Below are 20,875 nucleotides of genomic sequence, written 5' to 3' on the forward strand. Positions count from 1 at the left end.
ATGGTCGCCAAAGGGGATCAGGTGACCCCGAGACACTGTGACTGTCATAAATATGAAGCATTGGTGAAGCCTCTGAATTTTGATTATGTGAACATGGGGAGGCCGCAACCATCATAAGTTTGAAAAACGGTCATCAGTCAGTTTTTTCAGAGCCCTTGTCATTTTGAACAGTCGCCAACCAAACTGTTTTAAGTCAAGGACCCCCTCTAGTCTGTGGATGTATATGGAATAAAGTGGATATTATTATTTCCCTCCCAGCTAGGACCTTGGTCTCCTCCCCAATTCCCAGCTATGCAGCTGAATGCTTGCATGGGGGCAACATCTCTTTGCAATGTCCAATATTTTGGGGATGGCGGGGAATAAGCCAAATGGCTTCTTCGGTTCCTGATTTCTCTCCCAGCCTCAGCCCAAAGTAACACTTCACTCATCGGGTGGAGAAGACCAGGAAGAGGCCTTCAGCCGGTTCACACCGGTTCGGGAGACCTGGGTGTTAATTTGACATCTGGTTCGGAGAACCCATCGTTCCAACAACCTGGCTGGCCCTGCCCCACCCCGGCCCACTCAGGAGTTCCCACATGGCCCGTTTTGGATCCCAGATAAGTTCAGGGGGCACGTGGAGCCCGGGAAAGTGGGGAACGGGCCTCCCAGAGGCCTACGGAGGGCAAAAATGGGCCTATTTCTGGCCTCCAGAACCCATTTTTGCTCCCAGGATGGTGCAGGGGGCCGACTAGGTGATGCCCATCCGGAAACCGGGAAGAGAACCGGTTGTTAAATTATTTGAAGCCCACCACTGGAGAAAACCATCTTAAATGTGTGACATTCCCCCCCCGCCAGTATCTTAGATAGTTTCAAACTTACATCTCCCGCGGGGGAAGAAATCTCCACTGCCCTGTAAGGAGAAGAAGGAGAGGAGATTATATGTCTGTTTTGCCATTTTACCCTGTCCACCTCGGTGGCTTAGCTACCTTTTCCCATTGGCTGACAAGCCAGCATGGCTTTGCTTCCAGAGAGGTCAACAAACCAAACCATGGTTTTTTAAAAAAAGTCAAGATGGAAGCCAGAAGGGCGCGAAGGAAGAAGCGCCCTCCTGAATTTATGTGCCAACAGCCTGAGCTTTTGACAAATTCCTCTGGACCCCCTGTTGGCTTCCAAAACATGGGAAAGTAGTTCCCATGGTTGGGTCGTCCTTTTGACTCAACTCCCCCAAATTCTCCAAAAGGAGAAGAAGACGGGAAGAGACGGAGGGAAGAAGGGGAAGGAGGGAGAGAGGGGAGGGAGAGGGAGAGGGAGGAGAGAGAGGAGGAAGGGAAGGGAAGAAGGGGGGGAAGGGACGGAGGAGAAGAGAGAGGGAGGGAGAGAGAGGGGAGGGAGGAGAGAAGGGGAGGAGGAGGAAGGGAGAGAGGGGAAGGGGAGGAGGAGGGAGGAGGGAGAGGAAGAGAGGAGAGGAGGAAAGGAGGAGGAGGGAGAGAGAGGAGGGAGGAGGAAGGGGAGGGAGGAGAGGGAGGGGAGGGAGGAGAAGGAGGGAGGGAGGGAGGGAGGGAGAGGAGAAGGAAGGGAGGAGGGAGGGAGGGAGAGGAGAGGAGGAAAGGGGAGGAGGAGGGGAGGGAGGGAGAGGAGAAGGAAGGGAGGAGGGAAGGGGAGAGGAGGGAGAAGGAAGGAGGGAGAGGAATGGGGGGGAGGAGGAGGAGGGGAGGGGGGAGGGGAGGGAGGAGAAGGAAGGGGAGGGGAGGGGAGAGGAAAGGGAGGGAGAGGGGAGAGAGAGGAGGAAAGGGGAGGGAGGAGGGGAAGGGAGGGAGAAGAGAAGGAAGGGAAGGGGAGGAGGAGGGAGGGAGAGAGGAAAGGGAGGGAGAGGAGAGGAAGGGAGAGGGAGGGAGGAGGGAGGAAGGGAGGAAGCAGAGAGGGAGGGACAGAGTTATTTTCTCAAAACGTCTTATTCTTTATCCCCCAAAAAGAAAAACCTAAAGATCAGCTCTTCAGTTTTCCCTTCCATTCAAGCATGCCACTGTGTTTTCCCAGCTGTTCGTTCCTCCATTCCCGTCCTACTTTGATTTTGGGTGGGAATCATCTATTTGCACGAAAGTTTGAATCTACGCATTCTCCAGAGATGAACATTTCCCCCTCCCCCCATAATGTTACCTCCTACTTGCTGCTGGGTTTCCCCAAGAGAATCCATTCCTTCCTCCAATGGAGATTTATCATCTAAAACGGGGGGGTCCCCAAACTGGACAACTTGTGGACTTCTGGCTGGAGAATTCTGGGAGTTGAAGTCCACAAGTCTTAAAGCAGGGGTGGGATTCTACCGGTTCTATCCACCTCTGTAGAACCGGGAGCTGTGGAAAGCAGCAGACATAGAACCGGTTCTATGTCTGCTGATGTTTTGGACCACCCGCCCGCCTGGGCTCTTACCTGATCTTTATTTCTTGCTTTTTCAACCAGCGAGGCACAGCTGCAGTTGAAAAAGCAGGGGGAAAGTGCTTTTTTTCAAACGTTGCTTCTCTGCACGCAGCGCTGCTCAGCTGTCCAGGCAGCAAGTTGATGACGATTTACAAGCACGCACACAGCGTGCAGGGAAGCACATCGTAAATCACTGAACCTCATAAATCACCAAACTGGTAGTTAACCCTGTCGGATCCCCCCCCCCCGTCTTAAAGTTGCCAAGTCTGGGGATCCCTCCTGGTCTAAAAAACAAACAAACAGGTTTTGGGGTATCTTCTCATTTTGAAAAGCAGCCCAGAGCTTGGGGAAGACCCCAAGGCCACCTACTTCAGAGCTCCTGGGGTCTTTAGAGCAAGAAGGTTTTGTACCTGCAAGATCCCGCTTTCGGGGTGATGCTCAGGTGTTCCTGTTTAACGGCAAAGTTGACGTCGCATTGGTGCTTCTAGAATGGAAAAGAAGAAGACAAGGCAGATGGCCTCTTAGGTCTGACAAGATGTTAGGTCTAGGTGGGAGGAGCGTTACATTTTCCTTCCTTCCTTCTTTCCATCCTTCCTTCTTTCCAGCCATCTTTTCCACTTTCCCTTCTTCCTCCCTCCCTTTCACCTTCCCTTCTTCTTCCTTCCTCTTCCTCTTCCTCCCTTCTTCACTCATTCACTCACTCCTTCCTTCCTACCTCCTCTCCTCTCCTCCCTCCCTTCCTTCCATTCTTCTTCTCACCTTCCCTTCTTCTTCTCTTCCTTCCTCCTTTCCTTCCTCCCTCCCCACTTTCCCTTCTTCCTTCCTTCCTCCCTCCCTAAGTTGCTCTAAAGTAAAAAAAGGTCTCCTCTGGCTTGGAACCTAATTCTCACTGTGATGAAGCCCATCTAACATTTCTCCAAATCTGCATTTTCAAATCATCCTCTTTTTTTTTCCTGGCTGTGGACTTAGATACGGTCCCAGGCTCTTGGCTAGCTTTCTATACTAAACAATCTTATTGGAATACTCACCTCTAATGATCTAAGTGCTGGAGCTCACTGTAACTACATAGCCAAAAAGGCATTAAGAGTTGTTAACCTAATCCTACATAGCTTTTTCTCTGGTAATATTACACTAATAACTAGAGCATACAAAACATTTGCTAGACCAATACTCGAATATAGCTCATCAGACAGGAACCCGCACTACATATTGGATATTAATACAGTTGAGAAAGTCCAGAAATATTTTGTATTTTTTTTTTTAGTATTGATTTGATTTGTCAGTCGCTTACAAGATACAGGTATAAAAATAAATATAGTTTTGAATACATGAGATAGATACTTATAAGAAAAATAAACAAAACAATAGGACAGGGACGGTAGGCACGTTGGTACGCTTATGCACACCCCCTACACCCCTTCTTTTAGGAAGGGGGTGAGGTCAATAGGAGACAGTCTAAGGTTAAAGTTTTTGGGGTTTGGGGAAGAAACCACAGAGTCAGGTAGAGTATTCCAGACATTGACCACTCTGTTGCTGAAGTCGTATTTCCTGCAAACAAGTTTGGTGCAATTAACCTTGAGTTTGTATCTATTGTGTGCTCTTGTGTTGTTATGGTTGAAGCTGAAGTATTCATTGACAGGTAGGACATTACAATGTATGATTTTATATACTACATTTAGATCGGACCGGAGGCGGTGTAGTTCTAGGTTTTCTAGGTCTAGAATTTCAAGTCTGGTGGCATAAGGTATTCTACAACGAGTAGAGGAGTGGAGAACTCTTCTTGTGACATATTTCTGGACTTTCTCACCTGTGCTAATATCAGATACGTAATGTGGGTTCCAGACTGATGAGCTGTATTCAAGTATTGGTCTAGCAAATGTTTTGTATGCTCTAGTTAGTAGTGTGATATTACCAGAGAAAAAGCTACATAGGATTAGATTAACAACTCTTAATGCCTTTTTGGCTATGTAGTTACAGTGGGCTCTAGCACTTAGATCATTTGAGATGAGTACTCCAAGGTCCTTGACAAGTTTGGATCCTCAACAAGGTCTTGACTATTCAGCTTGTATTTTATTTTCTGATTTTTTTGCCAATATGTAACAAGAGCATTTATTTGTTGAGATTTGAAGTTGCCATTTGTTTGACCATTCTGATACATAGTCAAGGTCTTTTTGAAGGGTAGCAGTATTGTCTGTGGTATTGAACAGCTTTACATCATCAGCGAAGAGAACGCAATTGCTCTTAATATGATCACAGAGGTCATTTATGTAGAGTATGAAGAGGGACACCACTATTGACAGGTACAGAATTTGATAGGACTCTCCCAATTTTGACCATTTGTTGTCTGTTAGACAGGAATGCTTCTATCCAGTTATTCAGTTGTCCAGAGATACCATAGGATTTTATTTTTAGGAGTAGTTTGTCGTGTACCACTGAACCAAAGGCTTTACAGAAGTCTATGTAGATTGCATCTATTGCTTTGCCCTGATCGAGTTGTGTAGTCCATGTGTTTTTGCAGTGTAAGAGTTGCAGATTACAGGATAGTTTTTTTCTGAAACCAAATTGTTTATTAGAGAGTAGGTTGTTTGTTTCTAAGTGGAGGATGATGGATTGGTTAATAATTGATTCCATGACTTTACAGGTGATGCAGCATAAAGAGATTGATTGGTCTGTAATTTTCAACTAGGCTGGGGTCTCCCTTTTTGAAGATGGGGATGACCGTGGCTTGTGACCATAGGTTAGGCAAGGAGCTGGTCCTGAAAGATTTTTCAAAGATTATGCTTAGAGGCTCTGCTATGGCAGTGGATAGCTTTTTTAAAAAGTAGGCACATATTCTGTCCGGTCCAATAGATAGAGATGGTTTTAGATTGCGTAGTGCTTTTTCAACAATGTCTTCTGTAAAATTGATCATTGTAGTTGTCTGTGGTTCGACTAGGAAGTACTGGGCATGCTCCATTGCTGTTTACAAATACTGAGCCAAAGAATGAGTTAAAGAGGTTTGCTTTGATGGTGTCATCGTTGCAGTGTTTGCCATTAGGTCCTTCCAGGGGTGGGATGGACCTTGAGTCTTTTAGTTTGTTGTTTACAAAATTGTAAAAAGCACGGGTGGAATTTGTGCGTAGAAGGTTTTCCTCTTGTTTAATGTGATAATTGTTGCATTCAGTTTTTATCTGGTGGCATAGATTTTTGTATCGGCTTTTGAAGTTGGCAATGTGACCAGATTTGGTTTTTTGTCAAAGTGATCTCTTTTTAGATTGAAGCTTCCTTATTGTTATGGGTAATCTGTTAATATTTCACAAGAAGGGTTGTCCACTCCTCTACTCGTTGCAGAAGACCTGATGCCACCAGACTTGAAATTCTAGACCTAGAAAAGCTAGAACTACGCCGCCTTCGGTCCGATCTAAGTATAGTATATAAAATTATATATTGCAATGTCCTACCAGTCAATGAATACTTCAGCTTCAACCATAACAACACAAGAGCACACAATAGATACAAACTCAAGGTTAACCGCACCAAACTTGATGGCAGGAAATACGACTTCAGCCACCAACCGAGTGGTCAATGTCTGGAATCCTCTACCTGACTCTGTGGTTTCTTCCCCAAACCCCAAAAACTTCAACCTTAAACTTTCTACTATTGACCTCACCCCTTTCCTAAGAGGTCTGTAGGGGGTGTGCATAAGCGCACCAATGTGCCTACCGTCCCTGGCCTATTGTTTCTTTTTATTTTTGTTATACGTATCCATTTCCTGTATTCATAACTATGTTCATCCTTATACTTATTATCTTGTAAGTGATTGACAAATCAAATAAATAAATAAATAAATAAACTATTCAGGCCTTAAAAGATTATTTTATGTTCAGGCACTGGGACTGCCAAAAACATCAGGAAGGATTTCCCTGCACAAACCCCTGGCCATCCTAGTTGGTTATTTCTGGAGTTGTAGATTCAGTTCCTCGAGATTGTGGGCTACCCTTGTGGGGGGAAGGTGGTACCCTTAGGGGTGGGGAAGAGTTAAATTGATGCTCCCCAGGGGTGGGATTCAGCCTGTTCGGGCCGGTTTGGACAAACCAGATGTTAAATTTACATCCGGTTTGTCGAACTGGTAGTTGAACTGACTGGCTGGCCCCGCCCACCCCACCCCTCCCAGGAGTCTCCACGTGGCCTGTTTTGGATGCAGGTAAGTGTAGGATCTGCATGGAGGCTCTGGGAAGGTAAGAAAACAGTCCTCCCAGAAGTTCTGGCAGTCCAGAAATGGGCCTGTTTCTGGCTTCCTGAGGGTCTTCAGAGCCCAAAGGAGGCCATTTTCGCCCTCCCAGAGGCCTGAGGGAAGCCTCCGGACTCTGGGGAAGGCAAAAAAACAGCCCTCCCAGAACTTCCGGTAGACCACGCCCACCATTGCCACACCCACCCAGCAAACGGGCAGAGAACCGGTTGTTGGGATGTTTGAATCCCAGCCCTGAGGCTCCCTAATTATCTATGTAGGCATCTGAAGTTCTCCGTGGTCCAGCCTTGGTGGAGAGGTACGTTTGAAGGCATTCCAAACTGGGGCACACTTCATCCCATTCCCTCTGCCTGGACCAGAGTTTCATCATGTCAAGATTATTTTGGGAAGCTGAGGATGCCTGAAAGAGGTGGAGACTTTTGGTCTCCGGCTAAGGGACCTTGAAGCAAGGAAGACGTACCATCTTGATGAGGAGGAGCTTGTTGCCACGTTTCACATCCAAGAACGAAGCTTCGGTATTGGTTGTTATGGAGCTGGCGGAAGGTGAGATGGTAACCGTGGGGTTTTGTGTGTGGGTTATTTGGACTTTCATCTTTTTCCCGGCAGGCACACCAGCCTGGATAAAATAAAAACAACAACAACACAAATTTAAAACCAGGGCATGTACAAAGAGCATACACAAGAAAAGGAAGCCCTTTGTGTTTTGCCCCTCTGCCTCAATTCACTGGCTCATTGTCCCAACCTCCCTTCGGATGCTCATCTTGTCCTTCCCAAAGCCCTTGGCGAAGAAGAAGAAGAAGAAGAAGAAGAAGAAGAAGAAGAAGAAGAAGAAGAAGAAGAAGAAGAAGAAGAAGAAGAAGAAGAAGAGGAGAGGAGAGGAGAGAAGAGGAGGAGGAGGAGGAGGAGGAGGAGGAGGAGGAGGAGGAGGAGGGAGGAGGAGGAGGGAAGGAAGGAAGAGGAAGAGGAAGAGGAAGAGGGAAAGAGGAAGAGGAAGAGGAAGAGGAAGAGGAAGAAGAAGAAGAAGAAGAAGAAGAAGAAGAAGAAGAAGAAGAAGAAGAGAAGAAGAAGAAGAGAGGAGGAGGAGGAGGAGGAGGAGGAGGAGGAGGAGGGAGGAGGAGGAGGAGGAGGAGGAAGGAAGGAAGGGAAGAGGAAGAGGAAGAGGAAGAGGAAGAGGAAGAGGAAGAGGAAGAGGAAGAGAAGAAGAAGAAGAAGAAGAAGAAGAAGAAGAAGAAGAAGAAGAAGAAGAAGAAGAAGAAGAAGAAGAAGAAGAAGAAGAAGAAGAAGAAGAAGAAGAAAAAGAAGAAAAAGAAGAAAATCAACCAGGGGTCTTTTGAACAAGCACAGGGATGGCCACTCCTTATGAAGAGCGATCTGTTTCCTGCTCAATGACCTTTTTTCCCTAGTCGGGTCATGAAACGTCTGCAAGGAAACAACCAAACTGAGCGAACACCAAGGACCCCGCATTGGTCTTCTTTTTCTTCTTCCTCCTCCTCCTCCTCCCCTTTCTTTCCGGAAACACCTCTCCCTTCTAGCACTGATAATGCTACCAAGTTGGGTCGTGAAACGTTTGCAAGAAAGCAAGAAAGCCACGGAGAGCACCCAGGACCTCCCGATTCTCCTCCTTCCCCGCTTCTTCTCAACCTCCTCCTCTTCTTCTCTGCCAATCTCATTCCCTTCCAGCACTGATGATGATGATACCCAGTTCAAGGGTAGGACTCTACAGTTCAGACCGGTTCAGGCAAACCGGAAGTTAAAAGTTACAGCTGGCTCGCCGGACTGATATTTCAAATGACTGTCTGGCCCCCCCCCCCTCCCCTCCCCTCCCAGAAGTCTCCAGGTGACCCATTTTCGATGGAGATAAGTGCAGGGTCTGCACGGAGGGCAAAAAATGGCGCTCCCAGAAGTACCAAAAGTCCAGAAACGGCCCTATTTCCGGCTTCCAGAGGGCCTCCAGAGCCCAGGGGAGGCTGTTTTCACCCTCCCAGAGGCCCAGGGGAGGGCGCTGAAACCTTGGGAGGGTGGAAATGGCCTCCCCGGGCTCTGGAAGCCAACCAGAAGGCCAGAAATGGGAAGTTTCTGCAGGTCCGGCCCACCATGGCCCCACCCACCCAGCAACCGGGCAGCGAACCGGTTGCTGGGATTTTTAGAATTCCACTCCTGACCCCCTTGGCTCCTGAAACATTTAGAGAGAGCACCAAGGACCCCACAGTCCTCCTCCTCCTTCCCCTCTTCCTCTCCACTCCTCCACCTCCACCACAAACCCCATTCCCTTCTAGCACTGATGATGTTACCCGGTTGGGCAATGAAACATCTGCAAGAAAACACCAAACTTCACAGTCTTCCTCCTCCTCCCCCTGAGTCATGACTCTAGGACAGTGGTTCCCAACCTTTTTTTCACCCCACACCCCTAAAGAAATTTCACTCGAACCTCGCACCCCCTGAAATTTAGGAACTACTGAACGCGTTAAATATATGGTAGGATTGAATCTTTTCAGCTATGTATGTGACGGCCACTAAATAATGATACTTAACTCTAAAATGAAAACAAAGTTAATGCATTGCATAATAAATAAAAATGCCAACATATAGCCAATATCCTATTATTTACCTGGACTTTTCTCGCACCCCCTGGAATATCGTCTCGCACCCCCAGGGTTGGGAACCCTTGTTCTAGGAGAAACATCTATCTATCTCTGTATTTCCCATAAAGGTAACCCCCTCCTTGTTCTAGAAATAACTTCTGCTTCAGGAATCCTGGCTCGGGTCAGAACAGGGTCTGCCCAGAGAACATCTCATCGGCTCCAACAAAGAGAAAATGTTCACACTCCCGAGGAGGATGACTTCCTGGGCAGCTAAGCAACACCACCCCAAAAGCCCAAGGAACTTACATTTGGCGCCATTTTTTTAAGCTCGTCAGAGGTTGGAACGGAACCCTAAGCAAAAAAGAAGAACGAAAAAGCGGGAGATAAATAGATCAGTCACAAAAGTGAGCCAAGAATTGCAAGCAAGAACCTTACAGCCCCTTCCTTGCTTCCTTCCTTCCTTTCTGAAGATCCTCCTCATCCCTCCTCTGTCTTCCTTCCTGTTCCTCCCCCTCCCCTGAAAACATCCTTCCTGCATCCCTCCCTCTGTTCCTTCCTTCCTCTGTTCCTCCCTCCTTCCTTCCTTCTTCCCTCCCTTCTCCTGAATATCAAACTTCCCTCTTCCCTCCCTCCCTCCCTTTTCTCCTGAAGATCAATCTTCCTTCTTTCTTCCTTCCCTCCCTCTGTTCCTTCCTTCCCTCCTAAAGATCAAACTTCCTCCCTTCCTCTCTCCCTCTGTTCTTTCCTTCCTCTGTTCCTCCCTCCTTCCCTCCCTCCCCCTCCCTCCCTCCCTTCCTTCCACCATCCATCTTCCTTCCTCCTTCCTTCCTTCCTTCTCAACCTTCTTTCTTTCTTCCCTCCCTCCCTCTGTTCCTTCTTTCTTTCCCTCTTAAACATCAAGCTTCCTTCCTTCATTCCTCCTTCTCTTCCTTCCTTCCTCTGTTCCTCCCTCCTTCCTTCCTTCCTTCCCTCCTGAAGATCAGACTTACTTACTTCATCCTTCCCTCTGTTCCTTCCCTCCTTCCTTCCTTCCTTCCTGCCTTCTTTTCTTTTCTTCCTTCCTTCCTTCTTTTTCTCAACCTTCTTTCTTTCTTCCCTCCCTCCCTCTGTTCCTTCTTTCTTTCCCTCTTAAACATCAAGCTTCCTTCCTTCATTCCTCCTTCTCTTCCTTCCTTCCTCTGTTCCTCCCTCCTTCCTTCCTTCCCCTCCTGAAGATCAGACTTACTTACTTCATCCTTCCCTCTGTTCCTTCCCTCCTTCCTTCCTTCCTTCCTTCCTTCCTTCCTTCCTTCCTTCCTTCCTTCCTTCCTTCCTTCCTCCCTCCCTCCCTCCCTCCCTCCCCCCTTTTTGGCTTTGTCTCCCATACCCCAAGCTAAGAGTCAACCTCCCAACAGCCAAAGACTAAGAGGGAACCATCCCATATCCATGAATCCAAAGGGGCCTGTTCATCCAGAATTTAGGAATGAGTCCTTCAGTCACCTTCACTTTAGTCAGGACAGTGTTGAGCTGGGGCTGGATCAAGATAAAGAGAGCATTGAGAGCACTTTCAGGCAGGTAGACCACAGACATGCCTTCTTTTCGGGGTGGCAAGTTGTCGGGGAGCGGATCACAGTCGTTCTGTATTGTTTCTCCATTTTTCTTTTCTACTTTAATCTAGAACAGGAAGCATAAATACCAGCATTGTCATCAGTTCATCAGCAAGCAAAACTTGCCCCCAAAGTACACATGGCTGAGTGGGTGTGGCTAGGGTGGTCATGTGACTGGGTGGGTGTGGCCAGCTCAACATTGCTTCTTTGCCTTAATTACCTAAACAAATATAATATGCCAAAAAGTTGTTTTATTATTTCATGCATTTAATACTTAAAGAAAAGCATCAGCCCCCAAGTATCCTTCTTCTGCTTGTCTTTCTGGCTGCCCTAGAAATGGGGGGAGGGAAGAATAATTGGGCTTCATGGGGAGGGAAGAGTGCTGGAGGCTTAAGTTGATGAAATGTAAAAGTTGGGATGTTTTCTTGACTATCCTTACTTGCTTACTGTGCAGATGTAGCCTCTTATCTGTCTATGCCAAGGTCAACCGTCTTGGCATACCAGATGTCTGAAATGCCACTTGAAGATGCCCCACATGACATCTCAGATTGGATGGCCAATTTGAACTGTTGGGGGTGGGAACATGGGATAACTTTCTAGATTTCTTTTGCGCCTCTTGCCTCAGACCTTGTATTCTTCTGGTGCCACCGCTTAAATTCCCAGTAAAAGTCCTTTTCTCTATAACCATGGAGTCTAAGGTTGTTTTTCTTGGATTTGGAATGGAGCCTCACCTGACATAAAGACTAGGTGAAACCAAGCTTAATAGCAGTGACTGTGAGAGGAATCTTGGAGTCTTAGTAGAGTTTCTGGTGAGTTACGTGATTCTCATTATTTGGGAATTAATCCCCTCAGAGGCTAGTGGCTATGCTATTTGATTTTCTCAATGGCTCTCCCTCACAAGCGCTGAGTGGATTGTTTACCTAGCTTGCCACACTATTACCAGGTGTGAAATTCTCTTGGCTGAATACCCAGGAAGTGGGGGGAGCCTCAAAAAGGTGTTGGCTTTTTATTCTAGTCTTTCTGAGGTTATTGGGGACTTTTGCAGCCCCGCAGAGACTTAGCTAGGGACTCTCCCAAGCCCCTGTGAGCCCCCAGCATCCCACCCCTGGTTTAGAGGGGTGCAGAGGTCATCCCCAACTTGGTTCTGTTCTTGGACATCTGATCTCCACTTCCAATTTTATTCTGGGCTCCTGAAACTTAGTCAACTACAATGCAGTCCTTTCTTGATGGCTGGGAAGAAGCCAGAATCTCATGCATCCCATAATTCTGTTTGTTGCTTCTCTACCTCTTGCCCTGGAAAGCAAGGTTTGGGGTTTGAGGACCAAGTCTTGGGACCTTAGCTCCTGGTACTGGACATTTGACCCGGTACTTTTAATCGCCTGGCTCCCACACTTCCGAGATCGTCTAAGGGAACCTTCCTTCCCATCCAACCACACTTCCGTTGGAAGCTCATAAGTCCTTCTGCGACTGGACTCTGTAGACACCAGGTGGCTCAGATGACCCTGAGCCTTTGAGAAGGCCATGCCCAAACTATGGGAAGGAAGAGTTGTCAAGAGTTAGTAGCTGAGGTCAATCCCCATGCCAAGCTAATGAAGAACTCTTCATGTTGCATAGCAATTGGAAGTCACCCTAGAAAGTTGACTGTAGAATAGAACAGGGATAGGATAGGGTAGGGTAGGGTAGGGTGGGTAGGGTAGGATGGATAGGATAGGATAGGACAGGGACTAGGAGAGGAGAGGAGAGAGGAGAGAAGAGAAGAGAAAGGAGAGGAGAAGAGAAATGAGGAGAAGAGGAGTGAGGAGTGAGAGGATGAATAGAATAGAATAGAATAGAACAGAATAGAATAGAATAGAATAGAATAGAATAGAATAGAATAGAATAGAATAGAACAGAATAGAAAAAGAGTAGAGTAAGGTAGAGGGAGTAGGGAATAGAGGAATAGAGAATAGAATAGAATAGAATAGAATAGAATAGAATGAATAGAATAGAATAGAAGGGAATAGGAAGGGAGGGGAGGGGGGAGGGACAGAAGAGAAGGGAAAGGAAGGGAAGGGAAAGAATTGGAAGGGACCTTGGAGGTCTTTTAGTCCAACCCCCTGCCCAGGCAGGAGACCCTCACCCTAGACCATTTCAGACAGAAGGCTGTCCAATCTCTTCTTGAAAACCTCCAGTGATGGAAAACACCTACAACCTCTGAAGTCAAGCCATTCCACTGGTTAATTGTTCTAATCATCGGAATCAAATTCCTATAGCACAGATGTTTCCCTGCCATTTTTGTTTTTCTAGTAGGGTGAAGTGACCACTGATCTTTTAGAACAGCTGGTTGACCTAATTGGGGAGGAGGTGTTCTTGGGTCAAACGTTACCCCAAAATCGTGCCCCTGGTTAAAAAAAAATAGGGGTGTGTGATCAATAACGTATCCAACCCCTCTTACCTTGAGATCAATGTTGACGTAACTTGGGTGGACCTGTGGTTTTTCCGCCACTTCATATGAAATATATCCACTAGTCCCTATAGGTTTCTTTTCTAGGAAAGATACAGAAATTGTGTCCAGGCATTGCATTAAAATATGGTTTCTTCCAGCAGTTCCTCAAACCAGATATAACTACTGCGCCTTCCAGGAGGCGCTATTTCTGCCAGTGACATCTTGGGAGTTATAAACTGGGAGTTGCAAGGTTACATGCAATCCAGTAGTGGTATTCAGCTGGTTCACACCGGTTCTCACCGGTTCAGGTAAACCGGTAGCAAGGATTTGGTGTGGGTTGCCGAACCGGTAGTAACTTCTGGCTGGCCATGCCCCCAACCCGGTCGCCCAGTTGCCGCTCGTTCGCTTACTCCACCTGCCCAATGCCCGATGCTCACTCACCCCATCCGCCTAATGCTCACCCACCCAGTCACTCCTTAAGGTTTTTTTTACCTCAGCTGTTCCCCTCACTTCTTACTGCTTTGCCCGGGAGACTTCCCGGAGGCCCAGGAAGGAAAAAATGGAGGGAGGGGAAGCTTCCTGGGAGCAAAACGCCCCCCGAGGCTCCCCTGAGACCAAGAAGACCAAGAAGGGGTGGAGATGCTGAAAAAAAAGCCACACCCACCCAATCACATGGCCATGCCCACCTAGACACGCCCACCTAGACATGCCCACAGAAACGGTAGTAAAAAAATGTGGAGAAATGTGGAGAAACTAGAACAGGGGTCAGCAACCTGCAGCTCTGGAGCCGCATGTGGCTCTTTCATCCCTCTGCTGAGGCTCCCTGTTGACAGTCAGTAAAAGGAAAAAGGATGCTGCACTAGGGGAGACTCTATGGTGGGGGAACCGGACTTCCAGTCAGCCGAGGAAAAAGGATGTCGTGCTAGGAGGAGACTCTATGGTGGGGAACCGGACTTCAGGTCAGCAGAGGAAAAAGGATGTCGTGCTAGGAGGAGACTCTATGGTGGGGGAACCGGACTTCCATTCAGCAGAGGAAAAAGGATGTCACGCTAGGAGGAGACTCTATGGTGGGGGAACCGGACTTCCAGTCAGCAGAGGAAAAAGGATGTCATGCTAGGAGGAGACTCTATGGTGGGGGAACCGGACTTCCATTCAGCAGAGGAAAAAGGATGTCGTGCTAGGAGGAGACTCTATGGTGGGGGAACCGGACTTCCATTCAGCAGAGGAAAAAGGACACCACGCTAGGAGGAGACTCTATGGTGGGGGAACCGGACTTCCATTCAGCAGAGGAAAAAGGATGCCGTGCTAGGAGGAGACTCTATGGTGCTAGGAGGAACCGGACTTCAGTCAGCAGAGGAAAAGGACTTCCATGCTAGAAGGAGACTCTATGGTGGGGAACCGGACTTCCATTCAGCAGGAAAAGGACTCCATGCTAGGAGGAGACTCTATGGTGGGGGAACCGGACTTCCAGTCAGCTCCAGAATTGAATGGGGGCTTCCGGTTAGAACCTTTGTGGCTCTTTGAGTGTTTAAGGTTGCTGACCCCTGAACTAGAAGGAGGCCATGTACAAGATTCTGAGATATGGCTCTTGTTTCAGTTTTTGGAAAAAGAACCATTTGGATTCTCACTTATTGATTCTCTAATTCGACCATTTCAATCCTGTGAGCTTTTCTGGGACATAAACTGAATTCTGTGCAACAATGGGATTCTCTGGCCACCAAGTCAATAAGCCAACATCTCTAAAGTTTAGGAAGAAGCGGCTTGGGATTTTTCTTCTTCGTGTCTTATCCAAACCTTCCTAAAATTGACAGGATCCAACGCTCTTACTTCATCTTAGAGGACATCCTCAGTGGAACAACCTCAGCACATTCCCCCCCCACTCCATCCAGGACCCCCACCAGTTGCAAAGAGCAAAAGTCAACTGAACAGTTGACTGTGGAAAGAGGACCTTCAGATCGCCTTCTCCCCAAAGAGGTAGGGAAAACTCAAAATGTTGGTCTTTGGGGTGCCAGTGTATCCCCAGACTGTCTCCTGCAGCCCTCCAGAAGGTCAAGGCATCTGGCGGTAGCCGCCACCACCACCCCACCTTCACCCACCTGTTCCCTTTCTCTTGGACAAGATGGTTCCATTCTCACATTTTGGCATGAGGTCAGAGGCGATGGCATGATGGGAGCTGGCATGATGGACGAGAACAGCCCAACTCCAGCTAAGCTGCCTTAAATTCAGCTGTCAACTGCCACTATATGCTTGCTTGGGCTCTATGCAGTGACAGACTGTCATGAACTGGGGGGTGGGGGGTAGAATAGAGTGGAATGGAATGGAACGGAACAGAACAGAACAGAATAGAAAATATGGAAGGAAAGGGGAGGGAGGGGGGAGAGGGAGAGGAGAGGAGAGGAGAGGAGAGGAGAGAGAGAGAAGAGAAGAGAAGAGAAGAGAAGAGAAAGAGAAGAGAGAGAAGAGAAGAGAAGAGAAGAGAGAGAAGAGAAGAGAAAATATGGAATGGGACAGAACAGAACAGAACAGAACAGAATAGAAAGAAAATATGGAAGGGGAGGGGGGGAGGGGAGGGGAGGAGAAGAGAGAGAGAAGAGAAGAGAAGAGAAGAGAAGAGAAGAAGAAAGAGAAGAGAAGAGAAGAGAAGAGAAGAGAAGAGAAGAGAAGAGAGAAAGAGAAAATATGGAATGGGACAGAACAGAACAGAACAGAACAGAATAGAAAATATGGAAGGGGAGGGGAGGGGAGGGGAGGGGAGGGGAGAAGAGAAGAGAAGAGAAGAGAAGAGAAGAGAAGAGAAGAGAAGAGAAGAGAAGAGAGAAGAGAAGAGAAGAGAAGAAAAGAGAAGAGAAGAGAAGAGAAGAGAAGAGAAAATATGGAATGGAACAGAACAGAACAGAACAGAACAGAATAGAAAATATGGAAAGGAAGGGAAGAGAAGAGAAGAGAAGAGGGAAGGGGAGAAAAGAGGAGAAGAGAAGAGAAGAGAAGATATGGAATGGAATGGAATGGAATGGAATGGAATAACAGAGTTGGAAGGGACCTTGGAGGTCTTCTAGTCTGACTCCCTGCTTAGGCAGGAAACCCTACACCTCTCCAGACAGTTATCCAACTTCTTTTTAAAACCTTCCAGTGTGGGAGCATTTACAACCTCTAGAGGCCAGTTGTTCCACTGGTTAATTGTTCTGACTCAGAAAAATCTCTCCTTAGTTCAGAGTTGCTTCTCTCCTTGGTGAGTTTTCACCCATTGCTTCTTGTCCCGCCCTCAGGTGCTTTTGGAGAATAGCTTGACTCCCTCTTCTTTGGGGCAGCCCTGAGTTACAGCCTCTTACTTTCATTTCCCCAGGAAATGCTTGGGGAAATGAAAGTAAGTGCGGCATCTCCTTGAGACGCTGCCTCAAGGTCACCCAGCTGGAAGAAGGAGGGCAGGGTGCATACCAAATGGTTGCTTTGGGCTGACCATCATGAAAAGATCTTGCCTGGACCTGGCTGGTTATAATGGGGTGGGCAATGAGAGACAGTTTGGGGAAGGAAAAGTAGAAAATCGAAATTTTGGCACACAATTTTCAGTTCCGGCTTTGCACTCTTGCAATACGCTTGATCTCTAATAAACTACCCTGTTTCCCGAAAATACGACCTACCCTGAAAGTAAGTCCTAGCTTGATTTTTACACATGTACCCAATATAAGCCCTACCCCCAAAAAATAAGCCCTAATTAAGACCCCACCCACTCCAGAGTGCACGGGTAAAAATTAAGCTAGGGTGGGGATAGGGGGAGAAGTGGAGCTGCCCTACTACTTACCTTTGGACAGTTGTAGCCAGGCCTCGCACACCCCGACACCTGCCTGGATGGCCCATTTCTTCTGCAGCTGGCAAGGCTGGCAAGGCTTTCCTGAAGGCCTCTGGAGCTGAGGGCAAAGCTCTGGATCGATCCTGAGCTCTGATATTGGCTGCAGAGGCCTTCAGGAAAGCCTTGCTGGCTGCAGAAGAAGTTCCTGAAGGCTTCTGACAGCGAAAAGGAGGCCGGAGGTGACACACGCAAGTGAGTGAATAACGTCCCCCCAAAATAAGACCTAGTGCCTTTTTTGGTGGCAGAAAAAAAATATAAGACAGGGTCCTATTTTGGGGAAAACATGGTATACTTCTCTCAACAAAGCAGACCAAGGATGGTGTCTGTTTACAGATTTAAGTTGGGGCAGGTCTGACCGAAACAAAGACACTCACTCATCATTTCGTCAAATCCTTCTGCCTGCTTGCTCACAATTATGTCGGCTGCTGGGCACAACTGGAAAGCAAGGGAGACAGAAAGGAGACACAGTTGGACAAGAACAGCAGATGCCTGAGCGAGATCTTCTTGGGCAGGTGTGTGTGTGTGTGTGCAGGGGGAGACAATGGGGAGGGTGGGCAAAACCCCATCTTGCAGACACCCTTCGGGCCTGACCACTCTGCCTCTGTGCCCACCACCACACCAGCCAGCAAGCTAGCATCAAGCCAGCATGGAAAGGCAAAGGGCCCCAGGGGTGGGATTCAAATTTTTGAACAACTGGTTCTGTGGGCGTGTCTTAATTTAGTGGGTGTGGCTTGCTGGCTGGGCGTGGCTTGGTGGTCACATGACCGGCTGGGCATGGCTGGGTGGTCATGTGACTGTGTGTGCATGACCAACTCAGTGTCACTCACGTCAAGGGGTGCCTCCCCTGGCCCCTCCCCTCCCTGCCATTCCTTGTCACACCCAGCCTCAACTTATCTACAGTTCTGTAAAAATGTTGTTCACCTTTTTTTGACTTTATTATCTACATACTATAGATGTACTTTCATGGACCACTGAAAGGAGAAAATGGCTCAGATGCTTTACTCACGAGTTGATAGGCAACAGGCTTTTAAGGGGCTGCCAGAAAGAAAGGGGGACAATGTATTTTCCAAACAAGAAGCAATAGATGGAAACGGAACAGAGAGAGAAGCAAACTAAGACGAAGGAGAAACTTCTTGACAGTGAGGACAATTAACAGTGAGAATAGCTTGACCCCCCCCCCCACTTCTTTATGACAGACCCTCAAATACTGGGATACTGCTGACCTGTCCCCCTTTGTCCTTCCTTTCTCTGGGTTAGCCAAACCCAAATCCTACCACCGTTCTTCATATGTTTTGATCTCCAGCCTTTAATCATCCTAGTTACTCTTCTCTGCATTTTTTTTCTCTCCAAAATCTCAACATCTTTTTTTATAATGTGGTAACCAAAACTGGACGCAGGATTCCAGGTGGGGCCTTACGAAGGCTTTCTCGAGCGGCACCAACGTAGTTCCCTTGAACTCTGCAAGCAAGGGTCTAGTTGTACGCGCGCCTGAAATTACTAGATGGGACCAGAAGTGTGTTCCTCTTGCCCAACCTATAAGACAGGTGTTGTGGCCTGTCAGCCACAACCGACAGCAGCCAAATCAAAGGAGGAGAGGAGGCACGGGAGTCGGGTCAGCATCCTGGCAACCTGAGAGCTCCGAGGGGGAAGAGGGAATGAAGCTGGCAGAGAGAGAGAGAGGGAGAGGAGAGAGAGAGAGAGAGGGAGGGAGGGAGGGAGGGAGGGAGCCTGGGCCGGTCGTCAGCCCTCAGATGGAGAGTCAACAGCCCCCAGGTCTGGAGGTGGCTGATGAGGAAGAGGAGGAAGAGCTGGGCCCAGTGCCTGATGTGCAGATGCGGAGAAGGCAGAGGAGAGGAGAGCAGTGGAAATCTATGGGGTGGTCCTTGGGACAGAAGAGCCAGGTCTGGAGGAGGCTGAGGAGGAAGAGGAGGAAGAGCTGGGCCCAGTGCCTGATGTGCAGATGCGGAGAAGGCAGAGGAAAGGAGAGCAGTGGAAATCTATGGGCCGGTCCTTGGGCCGGAAGAGCCAGATCTGGAGGAGGCTGATGAGGAAGAGGAGGAACAGCTGGGCCCAGTGCCTGATGTGCAGATGCGCAGAAGGCTGAGGAGAGGAGAGCAGTGGAAATCTATGGGCCGGTCCTTGGGACGGAAGAGCCAGGTCTGGAGGAGGCTGATGAGGAAGAGGAGGAACAGCTGGGGCCAGTGCCTGATGTGCAGATGCGCAGAAGGCTGAGGAGAGGAGAGCAGTGGAAATCTATGGGCTGGTCCTTGGGACAGAAGAGCCACCGCTGCTAGCGAAGCCCCACCCTTGCTCTGGGGATCAAAGGAAGGGGGCAGAGATGAATTGGTGTGGTAGACAGCTATTCATCTCCCAGACAGACAGACGGACTTGTTAGCCAGCGGTGAAAGACAAACTTTTTGCCGGTCTGCCGGTGTTCCTAATAAAGGAATCTTTTGAGTTCACTTCAGAGGGCTTGTCATGGTTGGGGAGATGGGTCAGAACAACAGGTAGAATCGAAGTGGTCCCTCAAAGATCCTGGCCCCCACTCCTTCTTTCCAGAACCATGATTGAACCATCTTAAAGTCCCTAGCCTTACCACACCAGGCATGACTTTCCCGAGCGTAGAATCCAAAAACTTATTCACGATCTTTGGCAGCATGCTGAAAGAGAAGACAAGCAAAGGCAAGAAATTATAAAGGACAAGTGTCATGCCCTTGTTAGAGTCGGATTCTGAGGGAGAGGAGGAACAGCCGACAAGGGGGGGAGTCCGGGGCGGGGGATGCAGGAGGAGGGGGGGAAGGCAAGCGTCTGGGCCGGCGGGGCCCCCCCCCCCCCCCCCCCCTAAGAGGGGAAGAGAGAGGGAGTGGGCGTGGTCTCACGGGGGAAAGGCCTTGAGCTGCAGTGAGGCTGGGAAGGGCAGAGGAGAACCCAGGCTCATCTGTCATTTCTCTCAGTTGGCCTTCCAGTGTGTCGCTGGGAGTCTGCAGCAGCATAAGATAGTATTGCTGTTCCCTCCTTCTTGTAACTGTTTGTGGGGGAGTTTTTTGTCACCAGTCAAGGATATTTGGAGCTTGGAAGCAAAGTGAAGGAATAAAAGGGGCTTCACCGGGTTTTTGTGACTGCGTTTATTTTGTATCCCACCCTGAGTCATCACAGTTTCTCTTTAATTCCAGGTTGCTTCTCTCCTTGATCAGTTTCCATCCCTGCCTTCAGGTGCTTTGGAGAATAGCACCTGAATAAACCCCTCAGATATTGGAAGTCTCTCCTCAAGTCACCCCTAATCCTCCTCTTCATTAGTCTAGACATACCCATTTCTTGCAACCATTCTTCATATGTTTTAGCCTCCAGACCTGTCCTCATTTTTGTAGTGATAAGTGTGGTGTTCATACGGAATACAGAATACAGAATAACAGAGTTCAAAGGGACCTTGGAGGTCTTCTAGTCCGACCCCCTGCTTAGGCAGGTAACCCGACACCACTTCAGATTGCCCAGTCTCTTCTTAGAAACCTCCAGTGATGGAGCAGCCACAACTTCTGGAGGGAAACCGTTCCACTGGTTAATTGTCTTCCCTGTCAGGAAATTTCTCCTTAGTTCTAGGTTGCCTCACAGGGCCTCTTCTTATTATACAGGCTCTTAAAGGGATAACAGCCAAAAACCTTGCTGACTCATTCCCATCCTTGCATCAGCTCTTAAATCACTACTCCGACGGAACCTTCTTCCAGTCTCACTTCCCAGCTATTGCTTAGGATTCACAGGTACAGTACAACTGTAACACAAGGACAGAGTTCGAAGGGACCCTTGAGATCTTCTAGT

At 48.2% G+C, this 20,875-nt stretch overlaps 1 protein-coding gene across 2 annotated transcripts in view; it reads right to left on the bottom strand.

The window, feature by feature from the left end:
* Positions 1-753: 753 nt before the first annotated feature.
* Positions 754-20,875, bottom strand: part of LOC148131051 (BPI fold-containing family B member 6-like) — a 33,535-nt gene continuing 13,413 nt past the window's right edge. For both annotated transcript variants that reach the window (XM_087959125.1, XM_087959126.1), the window contains exons 6-13: positions 19,659-19,722; positions 17,437-17,497; positions 13,225-13,316; positions 10,684-10,857; positions 9,511-9,555; positions 7,083-7,238; positions 2,805-2,878; positions 754-889 (exon numbers count right to left, since the gene is read on the bottom strand). In XM_087959125.1, coding sequence (XP_087815251.1) covers positions 769-889; positions 2,805-2,878; positions 7,083-7,238; positions 9,511-9,555; positions 10,684-10,857; positions 13,225-13,316; positions 17,437-17,497; positions 19,659-19,722 — 787 coding nt within the window. In that variant the 3' untranslated portion in view covers positions 754-768. The remainder of the gene's footprint in view (positions 890-2,804; positions 2,879-7,082; positions 7,239-9,510; positions 9,556-10,683; positions 10,858-13,224; positions 13,317-17,436; positions 17,498-19,658; positions 19,723-20,875) is intronic.

Source organism: Notechis scutatus, chromosome 3 (assembly GCF_049901735.1).
Source record: "Notechis scutatus isolate UNSWTSFEM ecotype Mainland chromosome 3, rNotScu1.2, whole genome shotgun sequence".
Taxonomy (NCBI): Eukaryota; Metazoa; Chordata; class Lepidosauria; order Squamata; family Elapidae; genus Notechis; species Notechis scutatus.